The sequence below is a fragment of the Emydura macquarii genome, unplaced genomic scaffold, assembly GCF_026122565.2.
Source record: "Emydura macquarii macquarii isolate MOO-44397 ecotype Brisbane River unplaced genomic scaffold, CSIRO-AGI_Emac_v2 contig_561, whole genome shotgun sequence".
Taxonomy (NCBI): Eukaryota; Metazoa; Chordata; order Testudines; family Chelidae; genus Emydura; species Emydura macquarii.
The window spans coordinates 17,059,352-17,077,326 of NW_027130698.1; the positions used below are offsets into that span (position 1 = coordinate 17,059,352).

At 42.9% G+C, this 17,975-nt stretch overlaps 2 protein-coding genes across 4 annotated transcripts in view; one reads left to right on the forward strand and one right to left on the reverse strand.

The window, feature by feature from the left end:
* GALNS (galactosamine (N-acetyl)-6-sulfatase) overlaps nucleotides 1-10,554 on the reverse strand; it is a 56,762-nt gene extending 46,208 nt beyond the window's left edge. Inside the window, exons 1-4 of one of the 3 annotated variants that reach the window (XM_067540238.1) lie at nucleotides 10,302-10,554; nucleotides 6,582-6,705; nucleotides 5,212-5,286; nucleotides 4,810-4,912 (exon numbers count right to left, since the gene is read on the reverse strand). In XM_067540238.1, the coding sequence (XP_067396339.1) occupies nucleotides 4,810-4,912; nucleotides 5,212-5,286; nucleotides 6,582-6,705; nucleotides 10,302-10,406 (407 nt within the window). In that variant the 5' untranslated portion in view covers nucleotides 10,407-10,554. Of the gene's footprint in view, nucleotides 1-4,809; nucleotides 4,962-5,211; nucleotides 5,287-6,581; nucleotides 6,706-10,301 lie in introns of those variants that run through there. The other 2 variants (XM_067540239.1, XM_067540240.1) reach the window with 2 other exon arrangements.
* TRAPPC2L (trafficking protein particle complex subunit 2L) lies at nucleotides 10,504-14,833 on the forward strand. Its single transcript, XM_067540241.1, has 5 exons — nucleotides 10,504-10,627; nucleotides 11,399-11,571; nucleotides 13,428-13,515; nucleotides 13,667-13,746; nucleotides 14,660-14,833. Exons 1-5 carry the CDS (start codon nucleotides 10,595-10,597, stop codon nucleotides 14,703-14,705), a joined length of 420 nt encoding a protein of 139 aa, XP_067396342.1. The 5' UTR covers nucleotides 10,504-10,594; the 3' UTR covers nucleotides 14,706-14,833.
* The last annotated feature ends 3,142 nt before the right edge of the window (nucleotides 14,834-17,975 follow it).

A 17,975-nucleotide genomic window follows, 5' to 3' on the forward strand; every position in this document is an offset into this window, starting at 1 on the left:
CAAATTCATACATGCACACATGCACCCCCATCCACAGCAGCTCCTGTTAACAGCTTTTTCCTGGATATGCAATTTAAAATTTTCTTCCTTAGCTTCAGATCGAAGAGGGACAGAAGATTTATAAGGAAAGCATAATATTCAGAGACACAGATGGGTGAGAATATCTTTTATTGGACCAACTTTTGTTGGTGAAAGTGACATGCTTTCAAGCTCATGCAGATCTCTTCCTCAACTCTGCTCAGTTAACACATGTTGCAAGAGGCCATTCAAGGTGAAGTGGGAAGTTAACAGTTCAAGAAGAAAAGAGGGTTTGTGGGTTCCAGGTTGTTGTAATGAGCCATAAATCCAGTGTCTTTATTAAACCCATGATTTTTGGTATCTAGCAGAGTTATGCTAGGTATCTAGCAGGCTCATCTTTTGAAGGTGTTGTGCAGGTTTCCTTTGAGGACAAGGACGGAGAGATCAGATATGGAGTAATCATTTTTTGAAAAGTGTTTATCCGTAGATGATAGGGGTATTTTTTCTTTTATTATTTTTCTGTGCGAGTTTATTCAAGAGCATAATGAAGGTCTGGTTTCACCCACATAGTTGCTATTGGGGCATTTAGTGCACTGGATGAGGTATACCACATGTTCTGATTGGCACGTGTAGGACCTACGGATCTCGTGGGGGGATTGTTGATCATTGTAGCAGTGGATGTCAGCAGCTTTTGAATCTGTTGCTCTGATAGGGTCTGGTGGCACTTTGAGTTGGTGTGTCCCGGTCTGTGGGGAGCTTGTTAATGATGATGAGCTTGGCGAGGTTGGTTTTTTTTTTGAAGGCCAGAAGAGGGAATTCAGGAAAGATTTCTTTCAGGATGTAGTCCCTATCGAGTATGGGTTGTAAGTGTTTAACGATACCCTGTGTGGGTTCCCATGTGGAGTGGTAGGTGACAACTAGGGGTGTAGGTTATCTGAGGGTTTCTTGTATATAGTTGTCTGTAGGGTACCATTGCTGAAGTTGATCATGGTGCCCAGGAAGCTGATGCTGGCGTGGGAGTATTCTAGAGAAAGTATGATGAATGGGGCTGGTTGAAGTCGTGGTGGTAATCTTTGAGGGAGCTTAAGTTGTCTGTGCAGAGGATGAAAATATCATCAATGCATCCCAGATATATCACTTGTTTCATGGTGCATTTGTCCAGAAATTTTTCCTCAAGGTGGCCCATGAAGAGCCTGGAAAAAACTTTTCAGAAAACTATCACTCCATATCTGACCTCTCAGTCCTCGTCCTCAAAGGAAACCTCAGACTCATAGACTCTAAGGTCAGAAGGGACCAATATGATCATCTCGTCTGACCTCCTGCACAATACAGGCCACAGAACCTCACCCACCCACTCCTGTCATAGACCCCTGACCTATGACTGAGTTATTTAAATCCTCAAATCATGGTTTAAAGACTTTAAGGTACAGAGAATCCACCAGCAAGTGAGCCGTGCCCCATGATACAGAGGAAGGCGAAAAAACCCCAGTGCTTCTGCCAATCTGGCCTGGGGCAAAAATTCCTTCCCGACCCCAAATATGGCGATCAGTTAAACGCTGAGCATGTGGGCAAAACTCACCAGCCAGACACCCATGAAAGAATTCTCTGTAATAACTCAGAACCCACCCCATCAAATGACCCATAACAGGCCATTGGCATATCTACCACCAGTAGTCAAAGATAAGTCAATTGCCAAACTAGGCTGTCCCATCATACCATTGCCCTCCATAAATTTATCAAGCTCAGTTTGGAAGCCAGCTAGGTTTTTTGCCCCCACGGCTCCCCTTGGAAGGCTATTCCAGAATTTCACTCCTCTGATGGTTAGAAACCTGCGTCTAATTTCAAGTCTAAACTTTTTCCATGCCCCATGTCATTATGAAGACACACAACTTGTCTCCCAAATACACTGGGACCAACATCGCTACAACAACACTGCAAATAATATTCAGAGTTATAATAGCAAATACTTAAAAAAGGGTAAGAAGAGATGTATAGTTCTTGTGTCCACACTGGCGCTGAACTTAAATAATTCCTCTCCCTCCCTGGCATTTATCCCTCTGATGTATTTAGAGAGAGCAATCATATCTTACCCTCAGCCTTCTTTTGGTCAGGCTAAACAAGCCAAGCTCTTTGAGTCTCCTCTCATAATGCAGGTTTTCCATTCCTTGGTTCATCCTAGTAGCCCTTCTCTGCACCTGTTCCAGTTTGAATTCATCTTTCTTAAACATGGGGGACCAGAACTGCACAGTCTTCCAGATGAGGTCTGACCAATACCTTGAATAACAGTACTAACACCTCCCTATCTCTACTGGAAATACCTTGTCTGATGCATGCTAAGACGCATTAGCTTTTTTCACGGCCACATCGCATTGGCAGGTCATAGTCATCCTGTGATCAACCAATACGCCCAGGTCCTTCTCCTCCTCCGTCACTTCTAATTGATGCGTCCTCAGCTTATAGCAAAAATTCTTGTTATTAGTTCCTAATTACATGACCTTGCACTTTCCACTATTAAATTTCATCCTATTTCTATTACTCCAGTTTACAAGATCATCCAGATCTTCCTATATAATATCCCGATCCTTTTCTGTATTGGCAATACCTCCCAACTTTGTGTCATCCGCAAACTTTATTAGCACATTCCCACTTTTTGTGCCAAGGTCAGTAATAAAAAGGTTAAATAAGATTCATCCTAAGACCGATCCCTGAGAAACTCCACTAGTAACATCCCTCTAGCCAGACAGTTCACCTTTCAGTCAGAAAACCTGCCACAACATCTTCAAAAGACAAGTCTGGGAGCTTAAATTCATAGCTCTGTAGACACCAAAAACCATGGGCTTAATAAACACACTGGATTTCTGGCTCCCTATAACACAACCCTTCCTTTGTCCTTCAATTGTGGAGATGTTAACCACCCAGTCTCTTGCAACATGTGTAAACTCCTTCTCTGTTCCACCTTGTATTTAGCTGTGACACTCTGATTACCTTTCTTAGAGCTGAAGAAGTGCTCTGAGCAAGCTTGAAAGCTTGTCACTTTCACCAGTAGAAGTTTTCCCATGCCCCTAGTCATTATGAAGACACCCAACTTGTCTCTAGAATACACTGGGACCAACATCACTACAACAACACTGCAAATAATATTCAGTTATAATAGCAAATACTTAAAAAAGAGTAAGAAGAGATATAAAACCTCATGTTTAAGGCTTAAACCAGACACTAACAAATAAAAGTTAGGACAAGACTTTAAAGGGGTCAGATTATCTCACATCTGCCAGCTGCAGTTTCCGGTACCTTTCTCTGAAGCAGCTGATGATGGTAGTTGTCAGAGACCAATACTGCATTAGATGGATCATGGGTCCTATTCAGTACAGCAATTCTTAGGTTCACAATAACACTGCACTGACAGTTCATATTTGATTTTTATTATCACCAGAAGGTTTTCCAGACTCACTGCTTTCCAGATAACTGTCTGGAACCAATATGTATTTGTGCTGCTTATTTCCTTTCCCTAGCTGTATGAATTTACATTTATTAGCACCGAATGCATCTCATTGCAGTCAGCCCACTGATCCGATTTTTCCTGGCCACTTTGTCGTTAGGATTTGTGCTAATAAATAATTCACTGTATTAGGTTAGTTTACTTTCCTTCCAATTTCTGTAGTGCTGGAAATTTTGATAGTTGAATTTATACCTTTCTCTAGATTGTTAATGAGACTGTTAAATAACATGGATCCCATAACTGACCATCTTAATACTGGTCCCCATTTGAAGGTCATATTTTTAACAATTACTCTGTTTGTTAACCACGTTGTATCAAGTTGGTATCCAGTTTTGAAGTTTATTATTTATGCATTGATTTATTACATAGTACTATTGTGAATTACCAGCATGGAGACCTAGAAACCCAATGGGACTCAATCACATCACACAAGTTATTTACTGACATTCAAACGTTCTATGCCCGCTGGCTTCTCTTTAATTACTACAATAAGAATCCCATCAAAGAAGCCTATTGTATTTTTGTTTGGCAGCTCTCTGGCTTTCCCTCCTATCCCACACAAGAACCAAACTTGCATTTAGTTGCCAGGTATCTCCCTTGACTGCCATAATTTACTCAAGAGTAGGTTCACAAGTTCTGATGTTTCCTTTGCTAAGATTTGATCCTGTATCCACAAATGTCAATGGAGTTTTGTCAGTGACTTCACTGAGAACAGGATCAAGCCCTTCATCCTTTAAATATTCTTGGGATGTAGTGCACTCAGAGCTTTTGTCAATATTCTTTCACAGTCTATTTATTTACCCTTTGCTCTACTAGATTAGGCCATCACTCTTCTCTGTAGCTCTGTCTAATATCAGCATGTTTGCCTTTATGTGACTGTATCTTCATTTCTATCCTAACATTCTGCTAATAAAAAAAAAAGCCTCCAAAGTTCAGAAATCATACATATCTGCAGAGGATCAATAATATACAGCAGGGGCCAAAAACAAAAAAATTGAAGAGGGCAGGAACATGCTCCAACAGAAAATCTCTGTGATTTTTGATGAAAATAAGCACAATATGGTGTTGGATAAAAGCGCAAAGGGTTGAGGGGTGGGTTTTTTTTTTTTTTTTTAGTATATACACAACAATAGCACTCTATTCTGAAATTAATCACAGCAGGTGGGAAGATCCTGCCCAGATTTGAAAAGACAGACGTTTGAGCTTCAAAAGAATTTTTTCAAGCTCTGATTCTCCTATAGTCTCTTCACATAACTAACACACACGCGCAAGAAATCTCAAGACAAGTTTACCATTTGCCAATGATCTTATTGACATATCCTGCCTTCTTCAGCAATTCTGGAAGCAGTAGCTCAGAATCTGGGATTCCCCCTACTATTTCCTGTGGCGTGTAGGCTGTATAAAACAAGAACATGTTTTTTAACTCATCACTGAGGTTAGCAAGCAGTCATGAAAGCTTATGGACACTCATCCCTAGAAGCTTATTTGATTTAGACCAAAAACTTAAGCTATAGTATTGTTGGACCATTAAGCTAGTTAGGATTCAAATTCTCTAGCCCACCAGATGCTGGAACCAAGCTGACCTAGCAAGCCCACCATCCCAGGGAAGAGAGCCCTTCACAGAGTTCCACATGACAGCCAACATTCAGATGAACTGCATGCAGCCTTTGTTGGCTGGAGTAACACGTTCGCACCATTTCTGGCATGCGCATTCGTGGTGTAGAACCCATTCCTGATGGGGAGACGTCCTGTCAACAGCGCTGCCCGTGCTGCAGATAAAACATTCAAAACAAAGAAAACATGAGCAGGGGATCTTATTTTCTTTATACAAATTCTCTGCTTTAGATGGTCATGTTTTGGCTGATAGCATGATGACTGGAGCTCATAGGGAATTTCTGCTGTAGATTGTTACTATTATCTGATAAGCAGTAATCTTTTGACATTAGATTATGTATCAACCCAAAGGATCCTAAAGTGATGTACGTACTTGGCCAGATTCTGATATCAGTCACACTAGCGTAAATCCAAAGTCACTCCACTGATGTCAAAGAAGTTATTCCAGTTCCACCAAGATTGGAATCTGGCCCTTATGTGCAGAAAGCAATTTACCAACAACTGAAATATGACCACCTCCAGGTAAGAAATGCATCAGCCATTCTGTCCAAATAACTTTAAACAATATTTCTGGGGTGAGTATGTGGAGAGACACATCTTAGATAAATTAGTTATTCACTAAATTTAAATTCATTATCTTGCCTTGGCAAAATCATTTATCTACTCCTCTAATGAACAAAGGCAAGGTGTCCAGCTCTTGCTTGCTAGACATCAAGGCTCTGATTCGGAAAAGTACTCAAGCAGACGCTTAAAGTTAAATATCTGCTTAAATCCCATTGAAGTCAATGGGACTTCAGCAGGTGTTTTTGTGTTTTCCTTAATGGGGATGGACTAAAACATATGGTTAAATGTTTTCCTGAATGGAGGCCCCAGAAAGTCCTCTGTTCTCCTTTCTATTTCAGCTGTCAGCTGGCAAACAGTCTGGAAGAACCAGAAACAGTGACAAAGATGTAAAATCTACATGGGACTCAAATGGTTTTGTCCCTTGTCCCCTCTCTAGGTATCTTAATGCCTAACAATGACAACAATGGGCCGGAACCTGCAGTTGTTCCATGCATGAAAGTCCCAAAGTCAATGGAAGTTCTGCCTACAGAACAAAATCAAGCCCATTGGGTGCTTCCTTCCTGCAGGATTTGTCCAACAAAAATTTGAGATACTGTTTTGTCTGATTGCCCCTGAGAGGGAAGAGATGAAATAGCTCAGCTGCTGAGGCCTGAAGGCTAAAACCAAATTTAAAAAACCCTTTAAATGAAGTGTTTTGATGACTAAAATATTGTTTTGTATGAACAGAAGATTGTAGTTTTTCCTCAAGAAAAAAAAATAAAAATGAAGCAAAATGCAAGTTCAAAGCACCAAATCCCAACACTGCCTTGAGGGTAATCACTGGTTTGGTTGCTAGTTTATGTAAAATGGTGGGAAACATGGTAGTTTTAAGCTGAAGTTTACTTACATGGAGAGCACAGAGGGTTAGCAGCATAGAAATTTGGGAAAAGCATCCCTTCCGAAGCCATCTGGTCTAAGTTAGGGGTTTCTTTAGAGGGCTCTCCAAACACTCCCAGATCACCCCAGCCCATCTGCAGAAAGAACATACCAAAAAGTAAGTCTAGCTTTCTAAAAGCTACTGCACTACTTCCTGGACCAGTGTAGCATTTTAATTTTTATAAGTTCTTCTGTAGTGCTCATCACTGTAATATCCGACCACTTCACATACATGATAGGAATTTATCCTTACAACCCCTTTGTGAAGTAGGGAAGTATTACAGTTGCCATTTACAGATGGAACTGAGGCACAGAGTGAGTTTAAGTGACTTGCCCAAGATCACAAAAGAAATCAGTAGCAAAACAAGGAACAGAACCCAGATCTCTTCAGTCTCAGTCCAATGTCTTAATTATAAGACTATCCACTACAGGCCTACGTCTCCAAATATTGGATATATGTAATCAGAAATGCCTGGTGACGGTCTAAGTCAAAAAGTAGGGATGCCTAATAACTGAGGGCACTGAAGAGTATAATTTAAAAGTGAAGCTCAGGAGAGAAGTGTGCCGTTATCAGATGGTTTCTCTCTGCCAGTCTGCAGGATGATGGCCTTACCATGATGTCACCACACATCTCTGTTCCGCACCAATGTGACCAGACAGTTCCTGTGCAGGGGCCTATTTTGTGCAAAAAGGGAGCTCTAGGAAATGACCGACCCATCTGTCTAATTTCAATACTGAAAAATAATATTGAAGCAAATAAAAATAAGTGACTCAATCTATACACTCCTGAAGGGTGCATCTTAAAGAGCAATTAGGCACTAAGGCTGCATAAAGATTATACTCTGCCTTAGATAATCAAAAGCATTCTTTAACACAGACACGTGACAGGTGGGCAAAAGAAATGCAGAGGACAAAATGTATGTAGATCTTGGGAACGCTTTCAATGCAGTCCCATTTGTAGGCCTCATAGAGACATCAGAACGATGCAGTTTGGAAAAGGATACTGCGGAATAGATACAAAGCTGACTGATATAGATCGTGAGCAGACAGCAATTAAATGGTACAACATAAAACCGAGAAGTGGAATTAGGAAGAGTTCCAAAGGGGTCAATGTTTAGTACTGTATTGTTCAATATCTTTAAGTGATAAGGAAGGAGAAAAGAATAGTACATGGATCAAATTCACTGACACAACAAAGAGGGTGTGGAAATTACAGAAAGATCAGAGAAATAGGCAAAAGCCCAAGGAAATGTATTATTTTTATTACTGTAGCACGCAGAAACTCCAATCAGGATCTGTGCCCGATTATGCTTAAGGCTGTACAAACACATATGGGAAAGATTATCCCTGTCTCAAAGGATTTTAAATACAGAAAAAAAATCAAGTTCATTTGGGAGAAAATAATACTGAATAGGAAACTGGAAAATTAGGTGGACAGCTACATCAAGTCATCACAATGCAGCCAGGTAAGTGAAAGCTGTGAGTTGGCACCCCACCTCTGTCCCATATATACCCCCAATTATATTTCTGAGAAGCTCAAAACTACATGCAACACATTCCTGCCAAGAATGCATCTAAAGGAATAAATGCAGATCTTCAAAGAGAAGCAACTTGAGGGGACACTGCCAACTTGAGAATACTATGTTACTAACACAGAAGGTTTAACATAGAACGTTAAAGGTAAAGAATTTTAAGACAAATTAATCTATGATTATTTTTGCTTTTTACTTAATTTGTTTCTCTTTGGATTTTTCTCAGCCTGGGCACTGCAAATTAATGACATTAGCTTCCTTCTTATAGTTTGTTTCATTTTGAAGCTCTTAGCGTTGCAATGTTTGGGTGTTAACCACAGTTTCTGAAAGCGTGCTGAACATGGTTTGTCCTTGTCCACACTTGCAGCTGAACTCTGTTCTGCACAGGTTCAACCGCACCCATTGCTGATGCCAGTGGATATTTTTATAGCATAGACAAGGCTTTGGTGACAATGACTCTTCAAAAGGGGAAGCTACTTATTTCAGGTGGCAAAGGGTAGACTAGGAAGTAATACCCTGAAAAATTCAAGACAGAAATTAGGAAATGTTTTCCAACAGCGTGATCAGTTAGTCAGTGGAATAATCTGCCAAAGGCAGTTCCTGAATCACAACCACTAGGGGTGTCTGTGATTACACTACTAGAAAAAACCCCCACATCCAGTAGATGCTTAGCCCTTGATCCCAAAGAGACTTACAAACACACACACTTAACTTTATGCATCTGAGTAGTCCCGTTTGTCTTCAGTAAGACTACTCATGGGTGTGAAGTTAAAGACACAAGTTTTTTTTTTTGTTTTTTTTTGCAAGATAGGAGTCTTAACCAGTCTGTTTACACTGGAATTAGAAACCCACAGCTGGCCCATGCCAGCTGACTCAGGCTCATGGGGCTTAGGCTAAAGGGCTGTTTAACTGCAATGTAGACCTTCGGGCTCAGGCTAATGCCCGGGATCTAGGACCCTGTGAGATGGGAGGTCCCAGAGTGCCAGAGCCCAAACCTCTACACTGCAATTAAACAGTCCCTTAACCCAAACGCTGCGAGGCAGAGACAGCTGGCACGGCCAACTGTGGGTGTCTAATTGCAGTGTAGACATAACGAGTGTAGACTGGGGCAGTAATGAAGGAAGACTATAGAATATCCAGGGCCTAGGTGCGCCTCTCCACCTCTTTACAACTTTTACATAAAATCTGGGAAGAGCTAGAAGGGGAACATCAGAACATTGCAATTTTCAGAATATAAATGAAGATGATTAATCCGACAAAGAAACAATAATTTGCATCAAATAATTTCATTCAGACTCTTAACCCAAATTCCAAGAACACTGGAACACTCGCAAAACGCTGCCCCTGAACAAATACCATTGCAAACAATTTGTAATATTTATCATACTTAAACTGTTCCAGGGGTAAATAATGACGGAGGACCTGATTATGCATGTTATTCCAGGTGGGGCAGACCTTTGCGCTCACATGGAGCCCTGTCAATGGTGCTAGTTTAGGGTTTGGCCACAAGGAGACTGGGGCTTTGCGAACCCACTTTTAGACACCTCCCCTCACAATCCTGGCCTTCGTAGGTGTGTAGGCTCCACTCCAGTCCTGCAAGAAGCTAGAGTTCCTGCGGGGTAGGGGACAATAGTGTTTTACCTCTTTCAGGTACAGCGCACGTTGCCGTTCATTTGCAAAGCAGCAAAAGGATAGCTTGGGTGAAGACAGCCCCTGCCCTGAGGTGCTTACAGTCTGAAGGCAACCAGGGAAAGACAGCCAGGACACAGGAGCCTGCAGTGCCTTGCAAGGCTTCCTCCTATTACTCCATCCACACTCCACAAGCAGCAGCTGACACCCCGCCAGGCCCAGCCTCCACCGCACCCCCACAGCAACGACCCCCCCCCCCCGGGCTTCCACCCCTCCCCTGCAGTGACAACCCCCCAGCTTCCCTCCCAGACGCCCGGGTCACAAATGCTCCACCCCCACAGTGACCCCCCCCCCCGCCAGCTCCACCCCTCCCCCACAATGACAACCCCTCCCTGCCCCCCAGAGACCCCCGTGACAAGTGCCCCTCCCCCGCAGTGACCCCCCCCCAGCTCCACCCCTCCCCCACAGAGACCCCCAGCCGCCCCGCTGACAAGTGCCCCTCCCCCGCAGTGACCCCCCCGGGCACTCACGTCGTCCATGAGCAGGATGAGGAGGTTGGGGGGCCCGCTGCGCTCGGCGCCCCCCGGGCTCAGGGCCCAGCACAGGCACAGGGGCAGCAGTAGGCGCCTCTCCATGGCAACCGGGCCGCTCACCCCCTCCTCCTGCCGCCCGCTAGGACGGGAGCGGGACAGGGTCACGTGAGCGCCGGTCACCGGACGGAGAGTCACATGACCTGAGAGTCCCGCGCGGGCAGGATTGAGGAAGACGCGTCCGCCCGCCAGCCCGATCACGTGGTGCTAGGGGCGTGGCCACGGCGTCCAAGATGGCGGTGTGCATCGCCGTGATCGCCAAGGAGGTGGGGGCGGGGCGCTGGGGGGCAGGCGCGATAGGAGTGGTGGGGGGTTGGGTTGGGGTGCAGGAGCAATGGGGGTGGGTCATGGGAGCTGGGTGGGGGGCAGGGGCAGTAGGAGTGGTGGGGGGTTGGGTTGGGGGGCAGGAGCAATGGGGGTGGGTCATGGGAGCTGGGCAGGGGCAGTAGAGGTGGGGGTTTGGGAGAGGGGGCACAAGCCATAGGGGGTGGGTCCTGGGGGCTGGGCTGGGACGGGGGGCTGGGGTGAGAAGGTCAGGAGCAGTGGGGAAGCCGGGGTAGTGGGTTGAAGGGAGGCCTGGGGCCTGTTTAAAGGCTGGCATAGGGATTGGTGGAGCAGTGTTTGGGAAGCCCCCGGTTTCTGTTGCTCTGTGGGAGCCCTTTGCGGACTTCCTTCCAGGAGGGATGATTCCTATGAAATGGGATGACCAAATGAACGGGGGACAATCTCTCCTCGTGGGCTGGATCGCCTGCTACCTCTGTGTCCTGAGAAAATGTAAACCTGGCTAAAGGCCTCCTCTTAAAGACTGTATTACTAGTAGAGGATAAAGCTAGACCTGTTGTATAAATACATGTTGCGATGTACACGTGTAGAGCAGTGGGCTCTATGAGATCTTTAAATGGAATTTAGGGCTAAAATATTAAGTTTTTTTAAGTAATAATCGCAGTCTACCGCTTCAGAGCACTACACATAGTCTCTAAGCTATACTGGCACAGGATAGATAGTCCGTTAGCACAATTTGTCGTCATCCTTTCTAGAACTATCCCCTCTACATCCGAAGCATCCCAACAGAAAATGAACTGAAGTTCCATTACACAGTACACACTTCCCTGGACGTTGTGGATGAAAAGATCTCTGCGATGGGGAAGGCCCTTGTGGATCAGCGAGAGCTCTACCTGGGACTTCTGTACCCAACCGAAGACTACAAAGTGTATCTTTAATGTCTAGGAGGTGTGCTGTATGGGGCCTACTCCTACAATCTGTCCTTATTCAGTCAAAACTCCCACTGATTTCTCTAAGCAAGGAATGCAGAATTAGGGGTTAGATCTTCCAGTTCTAGAATTTACAGAATTTTCATTTGACACTGCAGCTGCAAATCCTGCTCTGTGAAATAACCGTTATGCAGTTTGATTTTTAATGAGCAAGTGTGCTGTGAATTAGCATGCATATCTCTCATAGATTTTGGTACTTTCAGTTGACCAAAACAACCTGAGAGAGAGAGTGCTTAAAGGGATACTGTCAAATTAAGTTTTGTGAAAATCCGCTTTTTGGAAACTTGAGACCAGTAGAAATATTTCCTCCATTAAGGGAAAAAAGCCAGTGAAAACAGTTGCTTTTTAACCTGTTTGAAACACAGACATTGCAGCAATAAAAACCTAAAAGTGAAACATTTAAATGGACAACCATCCCTTTTGCTGGCCTTTGTAAAACTAGTTTGATACAAGAAACGTAAGTAGCCAATGACTGTTGCGTGAGATGCAGAGCCTTAGCTGGTGTGCATCAGTAATTCTACTGAAGTTAGTGGAACTGTGCTGATACACAGCATCTGGTCCTGTATTTTTAAATTAATTTTTTTGAAACCCTTCACTTCAAATATAGATTTTATAACACAGTATCTGTGATCATTAAGTGGTGATTGGCATCCGACATTCAGCATCCATATAGCTGAGAAGTGCAAGTGTGAGTTTATATGTTCTCAGCCTGGCCCCCGTCTTGCAAGCTGCTCTGTACAGGCAACCACTATTGCTTTTTGAAGCCACACTGAAAACAGTTGGGCAACATGCATAGATCTATTCACACACAGCAGTTTTCTGGATAGAAGCCCTAGTCCTAAGGATTGTTTAGCTGCTTTGTTGTCTGATTAGTATCAGTTCTATTTATTCTTGGCCCTGCTCTTTTATTGCTTGCCTGCACGAGGAAGTTTAGTGCATCTGAAGCTACCTATGGTTTGATCAGATTTCATAATTTATAAATAAAATATCTAGCTCTTCACTTAGCTAAAATTATGACAACTCATCTGTGACCGAGGCAGAGGAATTGGACCCCCTCTGGTAATGCTGCTGAAGGTGGTAACCCTGCAGAAGCTTTCTCAGATACAAAGTTGGTATTTCAGGACTGCAGCTGTGCCTGATAGTTACTAGACTAGTTGATCTTTTAACAGTTCTTTGGCTGGACTTCTGCTTCCCTTTTAATAACCTGGATTGAAATGTCCTGCCTTTCTGACTTAATGTAGCTGACATCCATGTCTTCATAATCCTGCTGCTAACATCAAAGATTCCATATTATAACATTGCTTTAGAGTGATCACTGAGTCTGTGATATTAGCTACCCTCATGGGCATGGCTGCAAAGAATAATCAGAAATGTTTGTTGATGAAGGGGCTCTTGAGAGTCAAAGAAATTATCACCAAACTGATTGATGATTGAAGGATATTTATGCAATTACTGAACAGTAATACATGCTTTGTGATGCAGGCAAGGTAGCTGCTATCTAAAGAACCTGTCATAAGTCTTGATAGTTATAAATCTTTATACAAACAACCCTTTCTTTGCCTGTGTGGTTAGGTAATTATCACTCTTTCACAAACGGTAAAACCAAAGTAGCAAAGGAAGTCCAATTTCCAGGACCCAGTCTCTTGCTTTTCTCATCTAGACATGGATTATATTGAGGCCAGTTTGAGGGTGACTTTCACTTGTGAATTCTTCTTTTGGCCGTACTCAAGGCTTATTTTAGTTGTTTTTCCAGGCACTTTTGTGTCAGAGATATGTTCCTTAACCAGCTGCACAGATATGGCTACATGACAAACTCCAAGGTGAAGTTTGTGATGGTGGTAGATTCTTCAAACACCGCACTTCGAGACAATGAGATCCGCAGTGTAAGTGCAGGAAATCACAATGCAACTTGCTAGATCAGTGTTTTTGCTCCTTCCACTTATTCATAAAATGCTGAGAAGCCAAAAAACTAAAATATTCACCACCAGTAATTTTCTAGGCTTTAATGAAAAACAAACCATGATCCCTTTTCAGATGTTCCGAAAGCTGCATAATTCATACACAGATGTAATGTGCAACCCCTTTTATAACCCTGGGGACTGTATTCATTCCAGGTGAGTGAGCTGCTTCCACTAATCTTTTTATTTTGTTGCCTTTCTGGGACATGGAGAGCTATTAAGATTTAGTTTTTAAGAATGTAACTTCTGGGGGGGATCAGTTTAAAACTGGGAGCTGCATACTCCATTCCAAAAACATGCAGCTGTACTCTCTTTGGACTACTACAGAATTGAAAATTCACCACTGCACTGTCCTCATTAGAGACTCCATTTAACTGTCTCCCACAGACTTCACACTTACTACTGGCTCTATGAACTGATATTGGAAATGCTGACTCGGGAACTTGGTTATTTTAAAAAAAAGTTACTAATGGATCTCACATTTTCTTTATTGAAGCATGGTGGATAATAGTTTCTCAACAGCCTATTCCACTGAGCATCTCAAAATAGGCTGGCTTTAGCTTTCTAAAATTCAGCCTATGTAGAAGAATGAGGATTAGGCGACTGTTTCCAAAATGCATAATTATCAAGGCAATGGAAGGGTCAATGCCTGTTATTTCATATTCAAAAGGGACCAATGAGTATTGTGTTGTCTCTCCCCCCCCCTTTGCCCCCACCACTGCATATGCAAAAGCAGATTCTATATTCTTGCCCCTAAGATGTCTGTGGTCTACAGACAGGGCAAGAACCATGTTTACTTCAGCTTTACTAGAAGGAAAGTAATTGTTTGTGAAATGCAGCACCCCAGTGGTAAGGAATGAAACATTTATATTCAGTCACCTGGGAAGTTAACTACTGTGTAAGCATTTTTAATGGTGGGTCTATCAGTCGCCTGGGAAGTTAGCTACTGTGTAAGCATTTTTAATGGTGGGTCTAACCTACTAGCTGAAGACCTTTTTCATACAAGAGAGATCCCAGTCTGGTGAGCTATCTTCTTTGCCTTTAATATTTTGTACGCTTCCTTCTCTAGGGCCTTTGATAATATGGTGACCTCCATGATGATGCAGGTGTGCTAAGCTCCAGCCCTTCCCTTCTTATTTGAGAACATTCTCTATTGTACAGAAGTGTATCTATGAAGCTCTGTGTATATACAGTCTCTGAACTTGTTCTGTGTAAAATAAACCTATTGTTGTTGGGATCTACATCTACTTGTGTTCTTGTGGCATGACTTGCTAATCAGAATATAGGTTTTGCTTTTAGCTAACATCCAAAAGTACGGACGGGTCTCTCATAAAGGGTCTCTTCATTTGTCTCGAAGACAAAGTTAGTGAGCTATTGATCTCTGCCTAGGTCTGATCTTAGTAAGGCCCAGGGCTGTATGTTAAATTGCACATGCAGTTGTCTGCCTAAATTACAGTTATGAGTGTATGTGGATGCATTTGTGTGTTAGACACACAAACTTGAGATGCTTCTGTAGAAATCTGCTCCAACTTATAGCAGAGCCTGCTGCAGTTATGATTAGAGAACAGCAGACTGCTCACCCGTTAAGTAGAATAGAAGATATCTAATGCAGGTTGTGAAGGACAAATTTAGGTTGACCCCCACTCTTATGAGGGTTGAAATGAGCCAGTTTGCTGCTCTGATCTGGACCACCTCTTCTTCCTAAAGCATGGTGCAGTACTACTGCTGCATACAGTTGTTAAATCTAGTCGTAAGAGGACCCCATGGGCTTTAACAGATGCAGTTCAGGCAGAAGCTGGACCAGCCTCTTCTGCTGGTTGCCACTCTCAACGCTGGGTTCCCAGTGCTGCAGCCAGAGCATACTGTTATTTTCAGACTGTTTTAAACTAAAACAAATATGGCTCCCTAGCCTTGTTTCCTCAGTGAGGGAGGACCTTTCAGATCAGTGGGCTGGGCACATATTGAACCCTGTAACTATCAAAGCCAAAAACTCCAAGTACACAGTGCTTAGCACACCAGGGCCAGTCCCTGGATACTCTCACCCTCCCCTCCCCAAGCATCATACTAGCTGCACCCTTCACAACACACCACTTAGTTTGTGGTTCTACAGCCGCTATGGAGGATGAGTTATAGCCACATTAAACTGAAACGTTTTGTGTTTGATGTTACAAAAAGGGGGTTACTGGCACTCTGCTACTTTTTCTTTAGGATAGAGACCCTGTTTTGTCTCACCTTCACTGTTCTCTCCAGCATCTTGGCATCCCTTCATACTATATTGGGGCATTAACAACAGCCTATGCAGCTACATAGCCTATGGTCTCTGCTCACCCATCTGCATTTCAACAGCCCCAGAGATGTGCATGCTGCTTAAATCAAATTAATCTAGACATATTTAATTCCACTTGAAGATCAATGCCCAAAAAGGTGTGGTTGCAGTCCTATGGTAGCAGAAAAATAGCCACCCAGCGGCAGAGATAATAGGGTGCGTTGTATTTCCACTTCCAACTTGTCATCTCAGTCTAAGCACATTGTATTGATCACACATAAAGACCTTATTGCATAGTGCATGAACTTACAAATACCTGAGTGGCTGGCAGAGGGGACCCTGTCATGATAATCCTGTTTTGGCCAGAGGAGAAATGGTTTGTTAGTGAGTTCTCTTTGTATTTCCTGGACTAGATTGGGAATTGCACACTAACCCCACTAACATCCATTAATCTCCTGTTTTCTTCCCTCAGAATAAGTGAAAGGTTGAAGTAAAATACAGACCTGCAAAAGGCAGTAGGCATTTGAACAAATTAAGGGGAATTATTAAAGGGAAATCAAAAACATGGTTTGGTGTTTATACAAAACATAAGAACAGCCATAGTGGGTCAGACCAATGGTCCATCCAGCCCAGTATCTTGTCTTCCAACAGTGGCCAGTGCCAGGTGCTTCAGAGGGAATGAACAGAACAGGCAATCATCAAGTGATCCATCCCATTGGCCATTCCCAGCTTCTGGCAAACAGGCTAGGGGACACTTCAGAGCATGGTTTTGCATTCCTGCCCATCCTGGCTAACAGCCATTGATGGACCTATCCTCCATGAACTTATCTAGTTCTTTTTTTAACCCTGTTATAGTTTTGGCCTTCACAGCAACCTCTGGCAAAGAGTTCCACTGGTTGACTATGCGTTGCATGAAGAAATACTTCTTTTTCTTCGTTTTAAAGTTGCTGCCTATTAATTTCATTTGGTGACCCCTAGTTCTTGTGATCTGAGAAGGAGTAAATACTTTCTCCACATCAGCCATGATTTTATAGACTATCATATTCCCTCTTAGTCATCTCTTTTCCAAGCTCAAAAGTCCCCATTTTATTAATCTCTCCTCCTATGGAAGCTGTTCCATCCCCTAATCATTTTTAACAACATTTTCTGTACCTTTTCCAATTCCAATTTTTTTTTTTTTGAGATGTGGCAGCCAGATCTGCACGCAGTATTCATGATGTGGGTGTACCATAGATTTATAAAGAGGCAATACGATATTTTCTGTCTTATCTATCCCTTTCCTAATGATTCCCAACATTTTGGTAGCTTTTTAGACTGCCGCTGCACATTGAGCGGATGTTTTCAGAGAACTATCCACAATGGCTCCAACATCTCTTTCTTGAGTGCTAACAGCTAATTTAGACCCCATCATTTTATATGTATAGTTGGGATTATGTTTTCCAATGTGCATTACTGTGCATTTATCAACACAGAATTTCATCTGCCATTTTGTTGCCTAGTCACCCAGTTTTGTGAGATCCTTTTGTAACACTTCGCTGTCTGTTTTGAACTTAACTATCTCAAGTAGTTTGTATCTGCAAATTTTGCCACCTCACTGTTTATCCCTTTTTCCAGATCATTTATGAATATGTTGAATAGCACTGGTGCCAGCACAGACCCCTGGGGGACACGACTATTTACCTCTCTCCATTCTGAAAACCAGCCATTTATTCCTACCCTTTTTTTCCTATTTTTCAACCAGTTACTGATCCAGAACAGGACCTTCCCTCTTATCCCAGGACCACTTACTTTGCTTAAGAGCCTTTGGTGAGGGACCTTGTCAAAGACTCTCTGAAAATCTAAGTACACTATATCCACTGGATCACCCTTCTCCACATGCTTGTTGACTCCCTCAAAGAATTCTAGTAGATTAGTGAGGCATGATTTCCCTTTACAAAAACCATGTGGACTCTTCCCCAATAAATTGTGTTCATCTATGTGTCTGATAATTCTGTTCCTTACTATAGTTTCAACCAGTTTGCCTGGTACTGAAGTTAGGCTTACTGGCCTGTAGTTGCCAGGATCGCCTCTGGACCCTTTTTAAAAAATTGGTGTCACATGAACCATCCTCCAGTCATCG